The sequence below is a fragment of the Theropithecus gelada genome, chromosome 15, assembly GCF_003255815.1.
Source record: "Theropithecus gelada isolate Dixy chromosome 15, Tgel_1.0, whole genome shotgun sequence".
NCBI lineage: Eukaryota > Metazoa > Chordata > Mammalia > Primates > Cercopithecidae > Theropithecus > Theropithecus gelada.
The window spans coordinates 111,288,045-111,307,439 of record NC_037683.1 but is presented as its reverse complement, the minus strand read 5'-3'; the positions used below and the strand labels follow the sequence as shown (position 1 = coordinate 111,307,439).

At 52.2% G+C, this 19,395-nt stretch overlaps 1 protein-coding gene across 1 annotated transcript in view; it reads right to left on the bottom strand.

Annotated features, from left to right (window-relative positions):
* Positions 1–1,023: 1,023 nt before the first annotated feature.
* Positions 1,024–19,395, bottom strand: part of FBP1 (fructose-bisphosphatase 1) — a 34,788-nt gene continuing 16,416 nt past the window's right edge. The window contains exons 2-7 of the mRNA XM_025359214.1: positions 16,370–16,532; positions 13,844–13,936; positions 10,645–10,785; positions 7,581–7,718; positions 6,230–6,349; positions 1,024–1,456 (exon numbers count right to left, since the gene is read on the bottom strand). Coding sequence (XP_025214999.1) covers positions 1,265–1,456; positions 6,230–6,349; positions 7,581–7,718; positions 10,645–10,785; positions 13,844–13,936; positions 16,370–16,532 — 847 coding nt within the window. The 3' untranslated portion in view covers positions 1,024–1,264. The remainder of the gene's footprint in view (positions 1,457–6,229; positions 6,350–7,580; positions 7,719–10,644; positions 10,786–13,843; positions 13,937–16,369; positions 16,533–19,395) is intronic.

Genomic DNA, 19,395 nt, shown 5'->3' with positions numbered 1-19,395 from the left:
CGCACGTCTCTCCCTTCACACTTTGAGAACCAGATGCCGGCCGAGCTACAAGAAGTGTAGAACTCAGAAGGGGTTCTGTGCGTCAGGGACCCTCCCCAGAGGCAGCTCCAGCTGGAGTGGGAAACACTGGCGTTGGGTCTGGTCAGTGGACAGAAGTAGATCCAGTGCTCAAGATCACAGTGTCCTGCTGGGAAAATGTGAAATGAATGGGGAGTGTTTGGAGGGGAAGAAACAGGATTCACACAGACACCAGTTTTCAGTTCCCAAGTGGAATTATATGGATAGATCCATTTTACATCTAGAGCCCAAGGAGGGCCACAGGTGTTACTTAGCGCCTGACAGAGTTTGCCACGATCTGGGACTCTGATCCACTAAGACCAGGGTTAGTGGAGGGAGAACCTGTTTCTGTAGAGAGTTTAGCGAGAAGCCTGCTTGCTTGGGACAAATTGCATTTCCTTAAACCCTGTTCTTGTAGTGAATAATTTTTCTTATGGTAACTAGACTGTAGAAACTATTAGGCTTTGTGAGTTGAGTCAAGTGCTGTGCTTTTATAGAAAAATCGCCACTGGGTAACAAGTAAACCTTCACGTGCGATTCAGATGGTTCCATCCGTGCTCAGGAGGCCAGGGGTCACGTGCAGGTACCACCATTCAGCCACTAGCTCCCCCATTTCGAGGAGGGCGCGAGCCGCCATGTTCAGGCTGCATGGTTACTCGGCTGCAATCCTGAACAAGGCTGAGGAACGATGGGCCAGGCCGGACTGGGACGACCTGTAGGAGAAGCCATAGGAGTGGCCAGGCTGCCTGCACTCAGGTCCTCACTCTGCCACGCGTCGGCTGGAAGCCTTGAGCCAATTACTTCACCTCTCCTCGTCCATTGTGTCATCTATAAAATGGCTTATTCAGAGTATCTGATTCATTGGGTTCTTGTGAAGATTAAACGAGTTATCTAATGTTATATGCATCAGCAGTTATTATTGTCATCATGATTATTATTTGACACAAAGCAACAGAGGCTTTTTTTTAGGGAGGGATAAGTTTATTTCTCCTCGATCCACTCAAACTGCATCTTGCCACCAGTGGCGTTTCGGAGACAGCATTTGGTCAGGGAGGGCCGGGCATTCCACAGCGTCTGACGGTGGACACAGCCGTGCGTTTGGTTTCCGCTGTCTAGGAATGTAAGGGACACGGCGGGTCGGGCGCTGCCGTGTGGGACAACAGGTCCAGGCGGAGGCAGTTCTCCGGGACGCAGGCAGGGCAGGTGCTCACTGGGCAGAGTGCCGCTTAGACACCTCCAGGAACTCGAGCACGTCGTCGGGGGACCCCAAGATCACCGGCGCCCTCTGGTGAATGTCTGTGGGAACGACGTCCAGCACGGCCTCCTTCCCGGTGGTGGCCATTCCCCCGGCCTTCTCCATGACGTAGGCCATGGGGTTGCATTCGTACAGCAGTCGCAGCTGGAAGACAAGACCGGGAGCGGCCTCCTCGTGTCAGAAAGTATTGCATGAAAAAGAGACTCTTCTGCAGCAAAACGTGCAGAGCTGGTGGGAGTTTCCAAGGGAACGCATACTGTATTTTTCCTTCCTGTGAGGCTGTACGAGTTTCCTCCCACCCCAGGTTGCATCTGAGACAAAACATTAACCATGTGGTTAAATTCAACCATTCATCAAGCCAGTGCCAGGAACAGATTACCTGATGCACATGTGAGACAGACCACCTGCATACTGGACAGAACGACAGTTTGGCAGAAGTGATCATTACCTTCTCTTTATAGCATGGAAACGGGACTTAATGAGTGATTCTGTGTGTGTTGGATGGAGCTTCGCCTACTCTAAAAGCACTGAAAAAATCCACGGTGGTGTCTGGCCGCAGACATCTGGAGAGCAGACCGGCCCCTCCAAACACTGTGATATTGTTTGCAGCTCTGTGTGCATTCCGTTTACGATTCTCCCAAGGCTTTTGGGTTGGAATTCGGGGTATTATACGTCTTGGCATTGACTTTTAAATATTAACTTTTTTATCGTTTGCCTTTTCATGCCGCCTGCCTACTGAGCGACGGCTTTCCGCAGGTGTTTCCCGACTCTATTTCCTCATAGGTGTCATGGCTAGTTTTGAAAAACCAAAAAAAAGGAGCCTCAGTATTTGTGTTCAGGAGCAATTCGGGGGGACTTTAGAGAAAAGTGCTGGAAAGCAGGCTAACCACACAGGTTGAGATGCCCGAGGCAGCTACGGCTGGATGATGGTTCCAGTAAATAGAAATGCCTTCATTCTGGATGCCACCTGCTACAAACAGACCCAAATACATCCAAATACACAGGTTTCCAACTAGTTTAAGGAGCCTGTTGTTCCTGTTCTCCTCTTGCATTAAAAAAAAAAAAGGCAGCCATGCGTGGTGGTCCATGCCTGTAACCCCAGCACTTTGGGAGGCCGAGGCGGGTGGATCGCTCGAGGTCAGAAGTTCAGGACCAGCCTGGCCAACATGGTGAAACCCCATCTCTACTAAAAATATAAAAATTAGTCGGGCATGGTGGCAGGCACCTGTAATCTCAGCTACTCAGAACGCTGAGGCAGGACAATCACTTGAACCCAGGAGGCGGAAGTTGCAGTGGACCGAGATCACGCCACTGTACTCCAGCCTGGGTGACGAGTAAGACTCTGTCTAAAAAGCCATCTGTCCACTGGGAAAACATAGGAAGGACACAATACTTGGGAAAGAAGCACACTGTCACCCTGGCAGAAGGAAAGCAGGGAGGCTCTGAGTGAGCACAGAGAGCACAAGGAAAGCAGGGAGGCTCTGAGTGAGCACGGAGAGCACAAGGAAAGCAGGAGGCTCTGAGTGCGCACAGGGAGCACAAGGAAAGCAGGGCAGCTCTGAGTGAGCACGGGGAGCACAAGGAAAGCAGGGCGGCTCTGAGTGAGCACAGAGAGCACAAGGAAAGCAGGAGGCTCTGAGTGCGCACGGGGAGCACAAGGAAAGCACGGTGGCTCTGAGTGCGCACGGGGAGCACAAGGAAAGCAGGAGGCTCTGAGTGCGCACGGGGAGCACAAGGAAAGCAGGAGGCTCTGAGTGCGCACGGGGAGCACAAGGAAAGCAGGAGGCTCTGAGTGCGCACGGGGAGCACAAGGAAAGCAGGAGGCTCTGAGTGAGCACGGGGAGCACAAGGAAAGCAGGAGGCTCTGAGTGCGCACGGGGAGCACAAGGAAAGCAGGAGGCTCTGAGTGCGCACGGGGAGCACAAGGAAAGCAGGAGGCTCTGAGTGCGCACGGGGAGCACAAGGAAAGCAGGAGGCTCTGAGTGAGCACGGGGAGCACAAGGAAAGCAGGAGGCTCTGAGTGCGCACGGGGAGCACAAGGAAAGCAGGAGGCTCTGAGTGCGCACGGGGAGCACAAGGAAAGCAGGAGGCTCTGAGTGAGCACGGGGAGCACAAGGAAAGCAGGAGGCTCTGAGTGCGCACGGGGAGCACAAGGAAAGCAGGAGGCTCTGAGTGCGCACGGGGAGCACAAGGAAAGCAGGAGGCTCTGAGTGAGCACGGGGAGCACAAGGAAAGCAGGAGGCTCTGAGTGCGCACGGGGAGCACAAGGAAAGCAGGAGGCTCTGAGTGCGCACGGGGAGCACAAGGAAAGCAGGAGGCTCTGAGTGAGCACGGGGAGCACAAGGAAAGCAGGAGGCTCTGAGTGCGCACGGGGAGCACAAGGAAAGCAGGAGGCTCTGAGTGCGCACGGGGAGCACAAGGAAAGCAGGAGGCTCTGAGTGCGCACGGGGAGCACAAGGAAAGCAGGAGGCTCTGAGTGAGCACGGGGAGCACAAGGAAAGCAGGAGGCTCTGAGTGCGCACGGGGAGCACAAGGAAAGCAGGAGGCTCTGAGTGCGCACGGGGAGCACAAGGAAAGCAGGAGGCTCTGAGTGAGCACGGGGAGCACAAGGAAAGCAGGAGGCTCTGAGTGCGCACGGGGAGCACAAGGAAAGCAGGAGGCTCTGAGTGCGCACGGGGAGCACAAGGAAAGCAGGAGGCTCTGAGTGCGCACGGGGAGCACAAGGAAAGCAGGAGGCTCTGAGTGCGCACGGGGAGCACAAGGAAAGCAGGAGGCTCTGAGTGCGCACGGGGAGCACAAGGAAAGCAGGAGGCTCTGAGTGCGCACGGGGAGCACAAGGAAAGCAGGAGGCTCTGAGTGCGCACGGGGAGCACAAGGAAAGCAGGAGGCTCTGAGTGAGCACGGGGAGCACAAGGAAAGCAGGAGGCTCTGAGTGCGCACGGGGAGCACAAGGAAAGCAGGAGGCTCTGAGTGCGCACGGGGAGCACAAGGAAAGCAGGAGGCTCTGAGTGAGCACGGGGAGCACAAGGAAAGCAGGAGGCTCTGAGTGCGCACGGGGAGCACAAGGAAAGCAGGAGGCTCTGAGTGCGCACGGGGAGCACAAGGAAAGCAGGAGGCTCTGAGTGCGCACGGGGAGCACAAGGAAAGCAGGAGGCTCTGAGTGCGCACGGGGAGCACAAGGAAAGCAGGAGGCTCTGAGTGCGCACGGGGAGCACAAGGAAAGCAGGAGGCTCTGAGTGCGCACGGGGAGCACAAGGAAAGCAGGAGGCTCTGAGTGCGCACGGGGAGCACAAGGAAAGCAGGAGGCTCTGAGTGCGCACGGGGAGCACAAGGAAAGCAGGAGGCTCTGAGTGCGCACGGGGAGCACAAGGAAAGCAGGAGGCTCTGAGTGCGCACGGGGAGCACAAGGAAAGCAGGAGGCTCTGAGTGCGCACGGGGAGCACAAGGAAAGCAGGAGGCTCTGAGTGCGCACGGGGAGCACAAGGAAAGCAGGAGGCTCTGAGTGCGCACGGGGAGCACAAGGAAAGCAGGAGGCTCTGAGTGCGCACGGGGAGCACAAGGAAAGCAGGAGGCTCTGAGTGAGCACGGGGAGCACAAGGAAAGCAGGAGGCTCTGAGTGCGCACGGGGAGCACAAGGAAAGCAGGAGGCTCTGAGTGCGCACGGGGAGCACAAGGAAAGCAGGAGGCTCTGAGTGCGCACGGGGAGCACAAGGAAAGCAGGAGGCTCTGAGTGCGCACGGGGAGCACAAGGAAAGCAGGAGGCTCTGAGTGAGCACGGGGAGCACAAGGAAAGCAGGAGGCTCTGAGTGCGCACGGGGAGCACAAGGAAAGCAGGAGGCTCTGAGTGCGCACGGGGAGCACAAGGAAAGCAGGAGGCTCTGAGTGAGCACGGGGAGCACAAGGAAAGCAGGAGGCTCTGAGTGCGCACGGGGAGCACAAGGAAAGCAGGAGGCTCTGAGTGCGCACGGGGAGCACAAGGAAAGCAGGAGGCTCTGAGTGAGCACGGGGAGCACAAGGAAAGCAGGAGGCTCTGAGTGAGCACGGGGAGCACAAGGAAAGCAGGAGGCTCTGAGTGCGCACGGGGAGCACAAGGAAAGCAGGAGGCTCTGAGTGAGCACGGGGAGCACAAGGAAAGCAGGAGGCTCTGAGTGAGCACGGGGAGCACAAGGAAAGCAGGAGGCTCTGAGTGAGCACGGGGAGCACAAGGAAAGCAGGAGGCTCTGAGTGCGCACGGGGAGCACAAGGAAAGCAGGAGGCTCTGAGTGCGCACGGGGAGCACAAGGAAAGCACAGTGGCTCTGAGTGCGCACGGGGAGCACAAGGAAAGCAGGAGGCTCTGAGTGCGCACGGGGAGCACAAGGAAAGCACAGTGGCTCTGAGTGCGCACGGGGAGCACAAGGAAAGCAGGAGGCTCTGAGTGCGCATGGGGAGCACAGCCACTCCACAGCCAGCTGGGAACGCCGTGGGCTTGGACTAGTGAGTTGGTGGTGACGGCTCACCGGGAAGCTCTGGGCTTCCCCAGAGATTGTTTCCCTAAAAGGTATCATTTTCCCCGTAGCGGATGCTGACTCACTAGTGACCTGTTTCACACCTTTTACACCTGCTGCTGGGGATAGCCAAGCCATGTATCCACTGGAAGCCCTTCAGTCCTCATCAGGACGAGGATTCATTCTCGTCTGATCTCAAAAGAGATTCATTCTCTTTTGCCATAGCACTGGAAGGGCTCTCAAGAGACTATTTTTATCTTTAGTTGATATCATCCGGCTTTACCTTTAATCCACGAAAGAATATGCCACAGACACATGTAGCAACGTAGCATGGAGCGTAACAGCTCGCAAAACTCTCTTCTTCCTAAACCAAATCGTGTGGGCTGCAAGTGCAATCTGCTCCTCGCTCCCACTCCAGAGGACACCCTTACCTTTCCGCTGGGGCTCTTCTTGTTAGCGGGGTACAGAAATATCCCTCCGTAGACCAGAGTGCGGTGAACATCGGCCACCATGGAGCCCACGTACCGGGCTCCATAGGGGGCTGAATTATCCTGCAAGTTAAGACCAGCAAGAATTAGGGCTGCAGCAAATAAGACAGAGTTTTCTTTGTGTCCCTGAGTTTCTTTGATTCCACACCCATTCACCAAGCACCTACAAGGAATGTACTTGGGGCTGTGCTAAAAAATGGATTAGAATCCTGTTTCCAATAAATGGAAAATAGCAAAAAAGAGACAGCGTCTCTCACCATCTCCCAGTAGGTCAGATTCCCACCGAAGCCCCAGCGAGGGTCTGCTTGGTTCTGGCTATGGGGCTGAGGCAGGCATTACAAAAACTGTGCCATTTAGTAACACCTCAAAGGCTGAGGAAGTTTGTTACCAAGCTAAGGAACTGGGCAGGGGTGGGAGGCAGCGTGTAATTTACAGGAGAGGAAACTGCAGGAGCATCTTCTTAGCAATGTAGAGAGGGAAACGGGCCTGGAGGAGGGGCCTGTGGGACTCGGGTGTGCCTGTGCGGAGGTTGGGGGCAGGAGAGGAATCCAGGGTAAGGTGAAAGGAGAGATGAGTAAGCTGGAGAGAGAGCCTGGAGCAGATCTGAGGCTCCTTGAACGCCCTGCAAACATTTGAGCTTCATCTCTAGCAAACAGCAGCCACCAATGGCTTTTAAACAAAGAAAGAACAAAATCAGATATTCGACATAGAGCAAGCTCCACACACAGCCATTTCTTCTCTTCGTATTCACTAGCTTGTAACCTCTTTAGGGAGATGCCATGATGAGCTCTCGGTCTCGAGATGACGGACAGATGTGCCTCGGGCCGGCCTAGCGGGGGCAGATACCCCTTGGTGGGCATTTGACGGGGGGAACCACATTTCATACCATCCGGGACCATGGACCCCAGAAGGGAAGCTGTTTGACTGCCCTGAATTCATTCATTTGGTTAACTTTATTATCCTAATTTTCTTCTGCCGAGAGAAAGCAGCAAAGGCTGAAATGGAGACTGACTTTTGATGTCACAGGGTGAGAATTCCAGTCCCCAGTACTGAGGTGAGACCTTCGTCGTGGGCTCAGTGTAGACGGAAGCCCAGTCCACTCCATCCCTGCTTCCTTTCACCTTTAAGGTACGTCATCAACCAACAGATTTCCACACCGCCCAGGAGCCCCACATGAGGTCCAAGGTCCTCGATCCCAAGGATCCCTGTCATCTCCAGGGGATGCCCCTGCCTCCACAACGGCCCCGGTGCCACATGCCCAGACCCTGCCCCACCCTCCCCGGCCCTCACTTACTGGGGGGAACTTCTTCCTCTGGATGTACTCAGTGACAGCAGGGTCAAAGTCCTTGGCGTAGCCCTCGTTAAGGCTGTAGATTTTACCTTTCTTTTTGATCTTCACATCTTTGTCCACCAAAATGAACTCCCCGATGGCCTTTTGAGACAAGGAAGGAATGGTGGAAAGATGACGAGCACATCGCATCCCCCAGGCCTGGATGAGGCGAGCGATGGGCTGGGCTATGCTGGGCTACGCTGGGCTGGGGTCGTGGCCCACGGGCACCGCTCATCCTGGGACCCCACAACACCTGCCAGACTCTCCGGGAGCTGTGAATGGGGCACGGGAGGCAAGAGGATGCTGCAGAAGCCGTCAGGGTGATAACGGAGACTTTCAACTTTGTTTGCAAATGATTTCAGTAAAACAAGAAACCACACAAAGAGGGAAAGCAGACTGCTAAAGCCTGCAAGAAAGTAAGAATCGTGTGTCCAAAGCAATATAAGATGTGTATGGCTTTACCAAACAGAAAAAAAGCACTGGTTCAGGTGGGAGGTGGGCTCTCGGGAGAGACGGCAACTGCGGGATCAGTCCCTGGGTAACACCCAAGTGCTCAGTGCTGTTCTTGCTTTACATTTCTACCCTGATGGGAGTTCTCCTTTCTGGGCGCTGTTACAGAACACAGCGGAACCCTGAGTTTGGGGCCGGGCATACGTGACTTCCGATGCCTCTGCTCACTGGCGTGCAAGGTTGTTCTCAGACCGCCTCCTCCCACGCAGCCCAGGGTTAAGCTTATGCCTTTAAGCTTTAGGCTCTTCAGAGGAGATCTGAATTTGGGGGGAAAGTGTTGCAGAAGTCCTATTGCTCCAGATTGAGGATTTTTATGGGTTCCTGTGTGTTTTTGGCAAGAGGGTGACAGAGGCTCTACCCGTTTAGAACGGGCTTGACATTGACACAAGGGTTGAAAAAGAAAAAAGGCCACCAACACCCCTCTGCCTAGCCATTTATTCCCACAGCAGAAACTGGTTCCTACCCACATGCAGTACGTGGAAACCAGACAGACAGGGAGGGAGGGAGGGGAGAATTCACAGTGGTCACTGAAAGGAGTCATTGGAAGTGATTCTTCTTTCTTACTTTTATGCCTTTTTTAATATTTTCAAAATTTTTGGCCACGAATATACCGGAATATTCTTTTATCATTGGTAGAAAAATAAATAAATGTCTTTCAAAAAACTGGATAGAAAAGAAAGCCATCTCACAACAGATGCTGGGTGCAGCGTGCAGGGCCCAGCCAGACTGTCCACGGTGCAAAGGAGGGAAGTCTGTGGATGGAGACGAAGCATAAAAGCTCCCAGAAAGTTAAAGCCACTGGAAACCCAGGTACAGCTGTGGCAGTGGTTTCAGCAGAAACCATCAGCCGGGCTTTGCAGCCTAAGCAAAGAGGAAGCACTTAGCATCTCCCTGGTGGGAGGCTCAGCCCCGTCAGGCACAGCAGGCAGAAGGGCTAGAATCAAATCCCAGCAGGTCTGCATTGCGCTGCCAGACATTTAGGACTGAGGAGTGCAAAAGACTGTCAAACACACAGAAACTTCCCTACAGAGATGCTGGCCTGCAATCTGGAAACAAGAAGAGATTTAATGTTTTCTCTGCTTCCACCAACTCAAAGGTAACAAGCGAAGGCAGCGAAGAATGGGAAGCAGAGCCAGGGCCTGGCAAGTCACAGCCAGCAAACATCAGTGGGGCCCGAAATTGCATCCTGGGCTCAGGGGGAACTTTGCTCTGGTTCTGCCACTAACCCCCCCCCCCCCCCCCTACCCAGGACACCACATTCGGAGACTTGAACTAGTGCTATTACCCTACCCTCGTTTATTTGTTAAGTGCCCATGCTGCCAAGGAGGTGAAAGGCCACTTTCCCGACAGCCTGGGACAAAGGCAGCCGGTGTTGAGTTAGCCCTTCCCGCCACACAGACCCGGCCTCACCTCCAGCAGCCTGTCTCCCACAGAGGGTTCCCGCTCCCTGTCTGTTCCTGGGGTTCAGTTTGCCAGCAGAAAGCACTTTATACACAGTTCACTAATATCATAGGAGGATATCTCCAAAAGTTAAAAACGCTGGCCAGGCATAGTGGCTCACACCTGTAATCCCAGCACTTTGGGAGGCTGAGGTGGGTGGATCACCTGAGGTTAGGAGTTCGAGACCAGCCTGACCAACATGGCAAAACCCCGTCTCTCCTAAGAATACAAGTGTCTTGGCGGGCGCCTGTAGTCCCAGCTACTCAGGAGGCTGAGGCAGGAGAATCGCTTAAACCCAGGAGGCGGAGCTTGCAGTGAGCTGAGATCGCACCACTGCACTCCAGCCTGGGCAACAGGGCAAGACTCCGTATAAAAAAAAAAAAAAAAGAAAGAAAGAAAGAAAGACTGCACCAGTTAACTGAAGGTTTGTGTAAATGTACACAAATAAATGTGGAAGCTATTTTTGAAGAAACAATGCCGTCCACTGCTTCAGTTGGCACGCCCATTCATCTCAGGAAAACAGCCTTTTGGTGACTAAAGTAGAAAAGCTAGAAATGGAATGTCTACAGCCCCATCCGGTCCATAAATGCATTTTAGTTGGCAGCATAGTGTTGCACACATGTAGAAACATTATGGTTTTTACAATCCAGTGTTTCTTGAACCATTAGAAGCCTTGGCAAGGCGGGCCCCCTCTTCCCAATTGTAATTGCTGGAAATCTTCAGTTCACCCCGGTTCCACCCTTGCCCCCCGGCCCTCCTTCCCCAGCACACTTCATCATCCCTGTGGCCTGCCGGGACTCGAGGCGTTTGGTCATTTGAGTAACAGCTGCTCTGAGGAATTCACATTGGAACGAAGACCCCTCTTCTGCTCTGAGATGCCACTTCTCACCTCCCCAGTCTGCTCGGGAGGCACACACTGTCCCTCGGTCTCCTGCCCCCTTCCCACCCCACATCGTCATCTCTGTCCCTAAACGGGCGTCATCTCCCACCTCCACGCGCCCCCGCCCACCCCCCACGCATAGCATTCATTTGCTCGCAGACACCAGCCAAGCCCCCAGCCTCCTGTGAGGCCTCTCACCGGGTCCAGCATGAAGCAGTTGACCCCACAGTCCATGGCAAGGACCAGCATGGTGGCACTGCCGTACAGCGCGTAGCCGGCCGCCACCAGGTTCCGGCCTGGCTGCAGAGCATCCTTTTCGGAAGGCTCATCAGTTGATTTCTAGAGCAAGAAAGAAATCAAAGAATGTTTTTGTTTTGTTTTGTGATTCTTTTTTACAGTCAACCATCAGCAGGAGGCATTCTCAAGGTGCTCTTCTGATGAAATAGGGCATCTTCCCCGAGCGGCCTTCCCTACACGTCAGCAATATCCTGATTAGATGACCAGGGCAGCCCCCCCCCAGAACCCAGACTTCCTGCATCTGGATCCCTCTTTCCATCAGGGCCCTCCTCCAGTCTTTCTAATGTGATATTCCCTCATCTCTCCACTATCAGTTCCAAAAAAGAGCATGGCTCCTTGCCAGCTCGCACTAATGTAATCTTACTACGGGCATCCACCTCTTTCACCTGCCAACTCCATCTTCATTTAAACAAATTGACACTGGGCTGCAGGGCAGCCAGTCTGGGGAGGAAATCGGTTTTGTGAGCTCTTGCTGCTGCAGCCCATACCCTGGTCTATGTCACTCACACGTCAGGGAAATTCTCAGAAATGCAGGGACTCAGAATCTCTCCCCAGAGTCATGACGGGGTAGAGCAGATGCTGTCCAATGTGTTAACCGTGATGCACAGGAAGAAGCACATTTTACATCACAAACCAGTGCCCGCCCCCGCCCGGCCACACACACCAAAAAGTTACCAAAATAATACCTACTCTTAGAACGTGACATGTGCTGTAATCCATTTTTTTCATTAAAAACACAGCCGACTGGGTCATGTGGTCCAGAGTTTTTCTAACACTAGGGAAGGGAGCTCCTTAAGGACACAGCTCTTAACCACTGATTTCTTACTATTAATGATTTTCTTCTTTTCTTTGACATGGAGTCTCGCTCTGTCGCCCAGGCTGGAGTGCAGTGGCTCGATCTCGGCTCACTGAAACCTCCACCTCCCAGGTTCAAGCGATTCTCCTACCTCAGCCTCCTGAGTAGCTGGGGCTACAGGCGCCGCCACCACGCCCGGCTAGTTTTTTGTGTTTTTTAGTAGAGACGGGGTTTCACCGTGTTAGCCAGGATGGTCTCGATCTCCTGACCTCATGATCCGCCCGCCTCAGCCTCCCAAAGTGCTGGGATTATAGGCGTGAGCCACCGCGCCTGGCCCCGCTTTCTGTCTTTTAATAAAGTCACTTCTGGTTTATTGAGAAGAGTCGAGACTTATTGTTGAGAATTCTGTCATTCATAATTCAAGCTGCTGTTGCAAGCTGGCTTGATTTTTTTTTTTTTTAGTTAATAGCCAATGTCTCTCAATTTCCCAGGGTGTGTGTGTGTGTGTGTGTGTGTGTTTCCCTTAAAAGAGTATTATTTATGGGGACTGAGATGGAGAATGGGCTTAGCAAACATCAACACTGCTTTAGTTGTGGTTAACACATTAACCAGAGGTCTTCCTCTGCAAGGAAAAATTCTGCTACAAACCTCTCTTGCTATTCTGTGGATTTGATACTTTGCAAGGATATATATACTTTTTTTTTGAGACGGAGTCTGGTTCTGTCGCCCAGGCTGGAGTGCAGTGGCGCGATCTCGGCTCACTGAAACCTCCACCTCCCAGGTTCAAGCGATTCTCCTGCCTCAGCCTCCTGAGTAGCTGGGACTACAGGCGCCGCCACCTTGCCCGGCTAATTTTTTTGTATTTTTAGTAGAGACGGGGTTTCACTGTGTTAGCCAGGATGGTCTCAATCTCCTGACCTTGTGATCCACCCACCTTGGCCTCCCAAAGTGTTGGGATTACAGGCGTGAGCCACCGCGCCCAGCCTAAAATTTTTTTTTTTTTTTTAAACAAAACATGGCTCACGCCTGTAATCCCAGCACTTTGGGAGGCCGAGACAGGTGGATCACGAGGTCAGGAGATCGAGACCATCCTGGCTAACACGGTGAAACCCCGTCTCTACTAAAAATACAAAAAAAGTAGCCGGGCGCGGTGGCGGGTGCCTGTAGTCCCAGCTACACGGGAGGCTGAGGCAGAAGAATGGCGTGAACCCGGGAGGCGGAGCTTGCAGTGAGCCAAGATCGCATCACTGCACTCCAGCCTGGGCGACAGAGCAAGACTCCGTCTCAAAAAAAATAAATAAATAAAATAAAAATAAAAAATAAATTAAAAAAACAAAACAAGAGCTAAAGCTAAGAGGATGTACCTTGGATTTTATCATGTTTCCTGCTGGGTGGATGGGTTTTCATTCTAATTTTCACTTATCTGTATAATTGAGCACCTCTCCCTCTCCTCCCTCTCCTCCCTCCCCTCCCCTCCCCTCCCCTCCCCTCTCTCTTAGAAAAAGCAGCTCTGGAGGAGGGATGACTGCCCGAGTCAGGTGTTAGGAGACCCGGGGCAGGGCTGGGTTCTCGTCCTGTCCAGTGTGCTTTCTACGACTTAGAGCAAGGCTCAGGAAACTTTTGCTACAGACAGACAGATAGTAAATGTTTTCAGTTTTATGGGCCATACAGTCTCTATCATAACTACACAACTTTGACAGCGTAGCGTAGAATCAGCCAACGGCAGCAACGTGAACAAATGAATGTGACCAAATGCCAATTAAAGCTTCATTTGTGGAGAGTAAACCTTAAAATGGATCATGAAACATTGTTCTTTAGTTTTTTTCAACTATTTAAAAATGCAAAATGGTTATTCTTTGTTCACAGGCTGTATACATTAGGCCATAGGCTGGACTCAGGCCGGGACCATTGACTGGGGGACTTAAAGGACACTTTTGACCTAAATAATCTCTATGGTTGTCACACGCTCTCAACTCTCAGTTCACATCGTGTCATCACTATACTCACCCTCTACTGCCTCCTTTTTTAAAATCTCATTTTCTATCCTAAAAAGTAAGATATAGTAAAAAGAGTGAAATATCCTTCTCTTCCCACCCATATTTTACCCTATATTTTCTTTCAACAACCTAGTGGGTCTTCGTCATGCAATTACTGCTGAAAAGCTCAGAACTTGAGACAGAAGCTACTTCAGCCTCACGGAGTCTCATGATCTCCACTCTGGCTGCTCTGCCACAGGGAAATAGAACTGGATGCTCCATCTTAACTTTTGTCCCCAAACCAAGTGCTGAAGATACCACGTTTTACCTTTCTATAGATGCCAAAAATGGTTCCAATGGACACAAGGCAATCGATGTTGGAAGATCCATCAAGGGGATCAAAACAGACCACATATTTACCCTGAGCACAGAAAAAAGAAACACAACCTTAAAATGTTGTAGCAAGATACACTAAGGAGTATACATTAGGGAGTAAGAGTGGGAATTCAGAGGAAAGTTCAAAAAATGTGGGTCTTATTTATTTATACTCTGTCATGGAAGGTATGAAATGGCATAGAGAACGCACGGATACACACACACACGACGATTAAACAGAGGAAACACCACTCAGGAGGTGCGGATGAAGGGAATGGAATACAGATAAGTCATGATTTCCCACATTGTTGATACAGTCAAATCATAACTTTGCATTGAGTTTCCTGGCAGCCAAAGGGAAAAGAAAAGCAAGGTTAGTCACTCATTTTCCTTTATTCGTAAAGGAAAAAGCAATTCCTGAGGTGAAGCAGAGACTTCACTGGAGTTGAGACCTGTAAGAAACTTCTCGTGGAGGTCTTACAGATGCCCCTTGAGGTTGGGATGCATAGAGTTTTCAAAAATATCCTGGCTGGGCACGGTGACCCATGCCTAATCCTAGCACTTTGGGAGGCTAAGACGGGAGGATTACTTGAGCCCAGGAGTTTGAGACCAGCCTGGACAACATAGACTCCTTCTGTTAAAAAAAAAAAAAGTTCAATTAGCTGGGCATGATGCTGAACATCTGTAGTCCCAGCTACTCAGGAGGCTGAGGCAGGAGGTATCACGTGAGCCCAGGAGTTGGAGGCTGCAGTGAGCCACAACTGTGCACTCCAGTCTGGTGACAGAGTAAGGCCCTGTCTCTAAAAACAAAACTAAACAAAACAAATTTCTAGTGTAATTCCCAAAGGAGATAACTGGCAGTGGTAGTGGGACTACTGCAGATTCCTGCTTTGAGTGGGATTTTCAGTGGTGTGCAGGAGCTGGCTGGTATCAGCTCTCAGGAGCTAACCGTGCACATCTCTTCCCAGCTCTGCCTTCAGTGACGTCACATTGGTAGCTTAAAATTGACGATGGGAGAGTATTCACACCATTGACAGAGGCAAGGGGACGTATCAGAGACTTGTTTGCTTTGAGACGCAGTTTACCAGCACACCACTGGGAGTTTTCCATCTCCAAATTAGCCACTTTCCAGTGTGGTTTTTAAATGTCTGTAGCAGATTCACATGATTCCCTGCCCTCTTGCTCTTCACAGACCTCTCTCACTAACGCAGGAGGAACTGGAACCGGAACACAGGAACCTGCCTGTCACGAATTGTCACGAAGGCCCGTGGTAGACAGAGCAGCCCAGCGTGAGTGATGGAGAATATTAAACAACAAATCTAAGCTATATGCCTGACGCTGCCAAAGACCTTGAAAGGCCCAGCTGAGAAAAACATGAACTTCAGGTCTAGCATGTAGGGCTATTTTAGGAATGATGAAAAACAACGTCATCAGATGTGGCTCCCGCCCTCTTAACAGGGTGAGGACAGGCAGCCTCTTCATCTTCTCACTGCTTTTTCCTAATTCTACTCCTTCATGTTCCCAGTTCCTCTCAAGCTGAGAAAGATAGTAAGCCCATATAACTGTGCATCGAATCTCAGAAGTTTTGTTTTTTAATTACAATTGTTGTTTTGTAAAAGCTGGGAATACTCTTTCATTTAACAATCTTTTTCAACAGTCATTTGTTGTCGAGGCCCTCCAATGTGCCAGGCATTGCACTAGACACTGGGACACAGAGACAAATAAGATTCATTTTCTGCTCTCAAAAAGCAGAGACAAGGCCAGGTGCGGTGGCTCACACCTGTAATCCCAGCACTTTGGGAGGCCGAGGTGAGGTCAGGAGTTCAAGACCAGCCTGGCCAACATGGTGAAACCACGTCTCTACTAAAAATACAAAAATTAGCCGGGTGCGGTGGCGGGAACCTGTAATCCCAGCTACTCAGGAGGCTGAGGCAGGAGAATCGCTTAAACCTGGGAGGCAGAGGTTGCAGTGAGCTGAGATCACGCCACTGTACTCCAGCCTGGGCAACAAGAGCAAAACACTGTCTCAAAAAAAAAAAAAAAAAGAAGAAGAAGAAGCCGAGACCGACCACCAGGGACTCCAATGCACGCATCAGGGGTGGAAGTTTCCAGCAGTCCAGGCCACCAGGAGGGTCAGTGTGACGGTCAGGAATCTGGTGGATGGGGATGTAGTAAAAGAGATGGCCGACAGAAGCCAGGGTTTGAAGAGCATTAAACATGGCAATAAAAAGTTAGAAATGGAGATGAGTTCATGGGAGTCCACTGGAGAGAGGGCAGCGTGAGCCACAGCACTTATCTGCACAGTGGCGCAGGGAGGGTTCGAGAGATGGCAGCAATGAGGTGGAAGCTGTGGAAAGACTGCGGGGGGGATCTAGAGGGACTCCCAGAACCCAACTCCGCTAAACAAGTGGAGTCAGTTACGAAGCTGGGAAGAAAACCAGCTGCCTTAAAACCCTCAACGGTGGAAGTACGGACCCACCCTTTTCTCTGGTTCCACTATGATGGCGTGTTTATCTTCTTCTGACACGAGAACACACGTAGCAAAGGATGACTTTAACATGTTCATAACCAGGTCGTTGGAGAGGACATCCAGCTTCTTAACTTGATCACCCGTCACGTTGGTAGAACCAGCAATGCCATAGCTTCAGGGAACAAAAGCCACAAAAAAATAAGCCATGACCACCAGAGCATGTAGATGTGTCCATAAAGCCACCAAAAGTGAGTGTTCGGTAAGATTTAGAAGAAAGGGTTCATGTCCTTTGCAGGGACATGGATGAAGCTGGAAACCGTCATTCTCAGCAAAGTAACACAGGAACAGAAAACCAAACACCGCCTGTTCTCACTCATAAGCGGGAGGTGAACAACGAGAGCACACAGACACAGGGAGGGGAACATCACACACCGGGGCCTGTCAGGCAGTTGGGGACTAGGGGAGGGAGAGCATTAGGAGAAATACCTAATGTAGATGACGGGTTGATCGGTGCAGGAAACCACGTGGCACGTGTACACCTGTGTAACAGACCTGCACATTCTGCACATGTATCCCAGAACTTAAAGTATAATAAAAATTTTTAAAAAGATTTAGAAGAAAGGAAGGAGGACACACAGCTTGGGAGAACGAGGCAGGAAGGGCGGTGGTGCCTCTGGACAGACCCTAGAGAGGAGGAGATGCTACCACCCGCCTCTTCACCTCGAACCGGTCATGGTGCCCTGCACGCTTTTGTGGTTAAATCGGTGTTTCTTAACTTTGTTTTCATTGTGGTTCCCCTAGGGAGCTTTTCAGAACATTTTTTCCTCAACCATACTCCCCCAAGAACATTTTTAATACTGCAGATACCGTGGGTATCTGTTTATTGCAGTACGTGTGTCCGCGCTTTTTACATAAAACGTTTGGGGGGTTTTCGGTTCTGCCCAGAAAGAACCAGTGTTGGCCCAAACACACGGGTTAAACAACTCAATACCGAGACCCAGCAAGCCTGGGTCGGGGGGAGCCTGAGTTTCAAGCCAAGCCAAGGGGTTTATGGCTTTATAACTACAAAGACCCTAAAAGAAACAAGGCATCATTTCATAGAGGAGAACACTCAGACCCCAAGACTCCTGTGGGCCTCTCCACAGGCAGGGCGGCGGCGAGATGCTGCCTATGACTCCCAGGCCAGGGCTCTCCTGGTGACACCCTGGGCCCCTGGCAGGAGTCCTAGGGCATGGAAGTTCCAGGGATCCTGGAGTTTTCACTATTTTTAAGCTACCTGCAAGTCAGTAAGTGTAGAATTCCCAGAATCCAGTGGCTTGTCCAAATGCAGCCTGGCTTGTTAGACTGAGAAGCGGCAGGTTGTCAGAGCCTGGGGTCGCCCTGAACACAGAAAGGAGGGAGACGTCTCACAGGAAGGATGCACAGAGCAAGGAGAGAGCCTTGATGTGGGAAGGGAAAAAGATGGGTCTTTGAAGACATCAACAAGCCACTGAAAGTGGGTGTTAAGGGCACACCCACGCCCTTGGCCAGGATGGCGATGTGCACTCGCCTGGGAACCGACACTCCCTGACCCAGTGGCCGTGGCTCGCCTGGGAACCGACGCTCCCCGATCCAGCAGCCGTGGCTCTCCTGGGAACTGATGCTCCCCAACCCAGTGGCCGTGGCTCGCCTGGGAACTGATGCTCCCCGATCCAGTGGCCGTGGCTCGCCTGGGAACCGACGCTCCCCGATCCAGCAGCCGTGGCTCTCCTGGGAACCGACGCTCCCCGACCCAGTGGCCGTGGCTCGCCTGGGAACTGACGCTCCCTGATCCAGCAGCCGTGGCTCGCCTGGGAACCGACGCTCCCCTATCCAGCAGCCGTGGCTGCTTCAGCTCCTGCAAGTACATTTGCCCAAAACATAACTCGCTGTGTCTGGCTGGGCAAAACTGAGCACCTTCTAGAAACCGTCCAAACCCACGTGCCTGGTCCGGCCTGACTGTCTCAGGAGCCAGCTCCGGCTGTCTTCTCGTGCCCGCCTGTCAGCGTCTTTTGGCCACTCTTGGCATCATTCCCTTTCCAGCCTGCAAAGCGCGTCTCATCCCACGAACCCTCCTCCTGCCGCTTCTCTTTTCACCCATTACTCCTATTTCATGAGTAAAAGACCAAGAGGTCTGTGGAGCTTTGGGCTGAACCCCGTGTCCCTGGGCTTTCGATTCTATTTCCACACAATGTTTTTCTCACCCTAGTTGTGAGGCTGGGGCTTGTGGAGGAAGAAGGTGCCAAAATCTGGGAGGCCAGAGGGACTTGGCAGGGCCCACCAGCTCAAAGGCAGCTCCCTCGGTGACCCCACTAGCGGCAGTGCTCGTCCTGAGAGTTGCACCGTCAAAGTCACTTTATGATTATTGTTATATTTATTTTTTATTTTTTGGAGACAGTGTCACTCTGTCGTCCAGGCTGATGTGCACTTGCGTGATCTCGGCTCACTGCAACCTCCACCTCCCAGGTTCGGGCCTCACCCTCCTGAGTAGCTGGGACTATAGCCGTAAGCCACCACATCCAGCTGATTTTTGTATTTTTAGTACAGACAGGGTTTCACCATGTTGGCCAGGCCAGTCTCGAACTCCCGACCTCAAGTGATCCACCCACCTCAGCCTCCCAGAGTGCTGGGATTTACAGGCATGAGCCACCATGCCCAGCCCACTGTCAAAGTCACTTCTGATTCCGGAGGGCAAATAGCACCGATGGACAGAAGGAGGGCTTCAAGGCAGAGACCAGGTCCAGGTCTCAGCTCCCAGGCTCCCCTGCCCTCTCTGAGCCTCCCTCCCTTTCACACGTGTCCAAAGAGGGAAGTGAGGTCCGCCCTGACGCGGCTGTCAGAGGACCACATGAGACGACACACACAAAAGGCTTAGCACTAATAGGCGCAGCCCGACAGGGACAGCTCAGGGGCTGGGAGGGCTGGGCAGAGGGCCCGAAGGCACTGGACACAGATGAGGCACTGAGGCAGGTGCGGAAGGAAAGTCCTATATTACGCTTTGGTCCAAGTCCCATCTG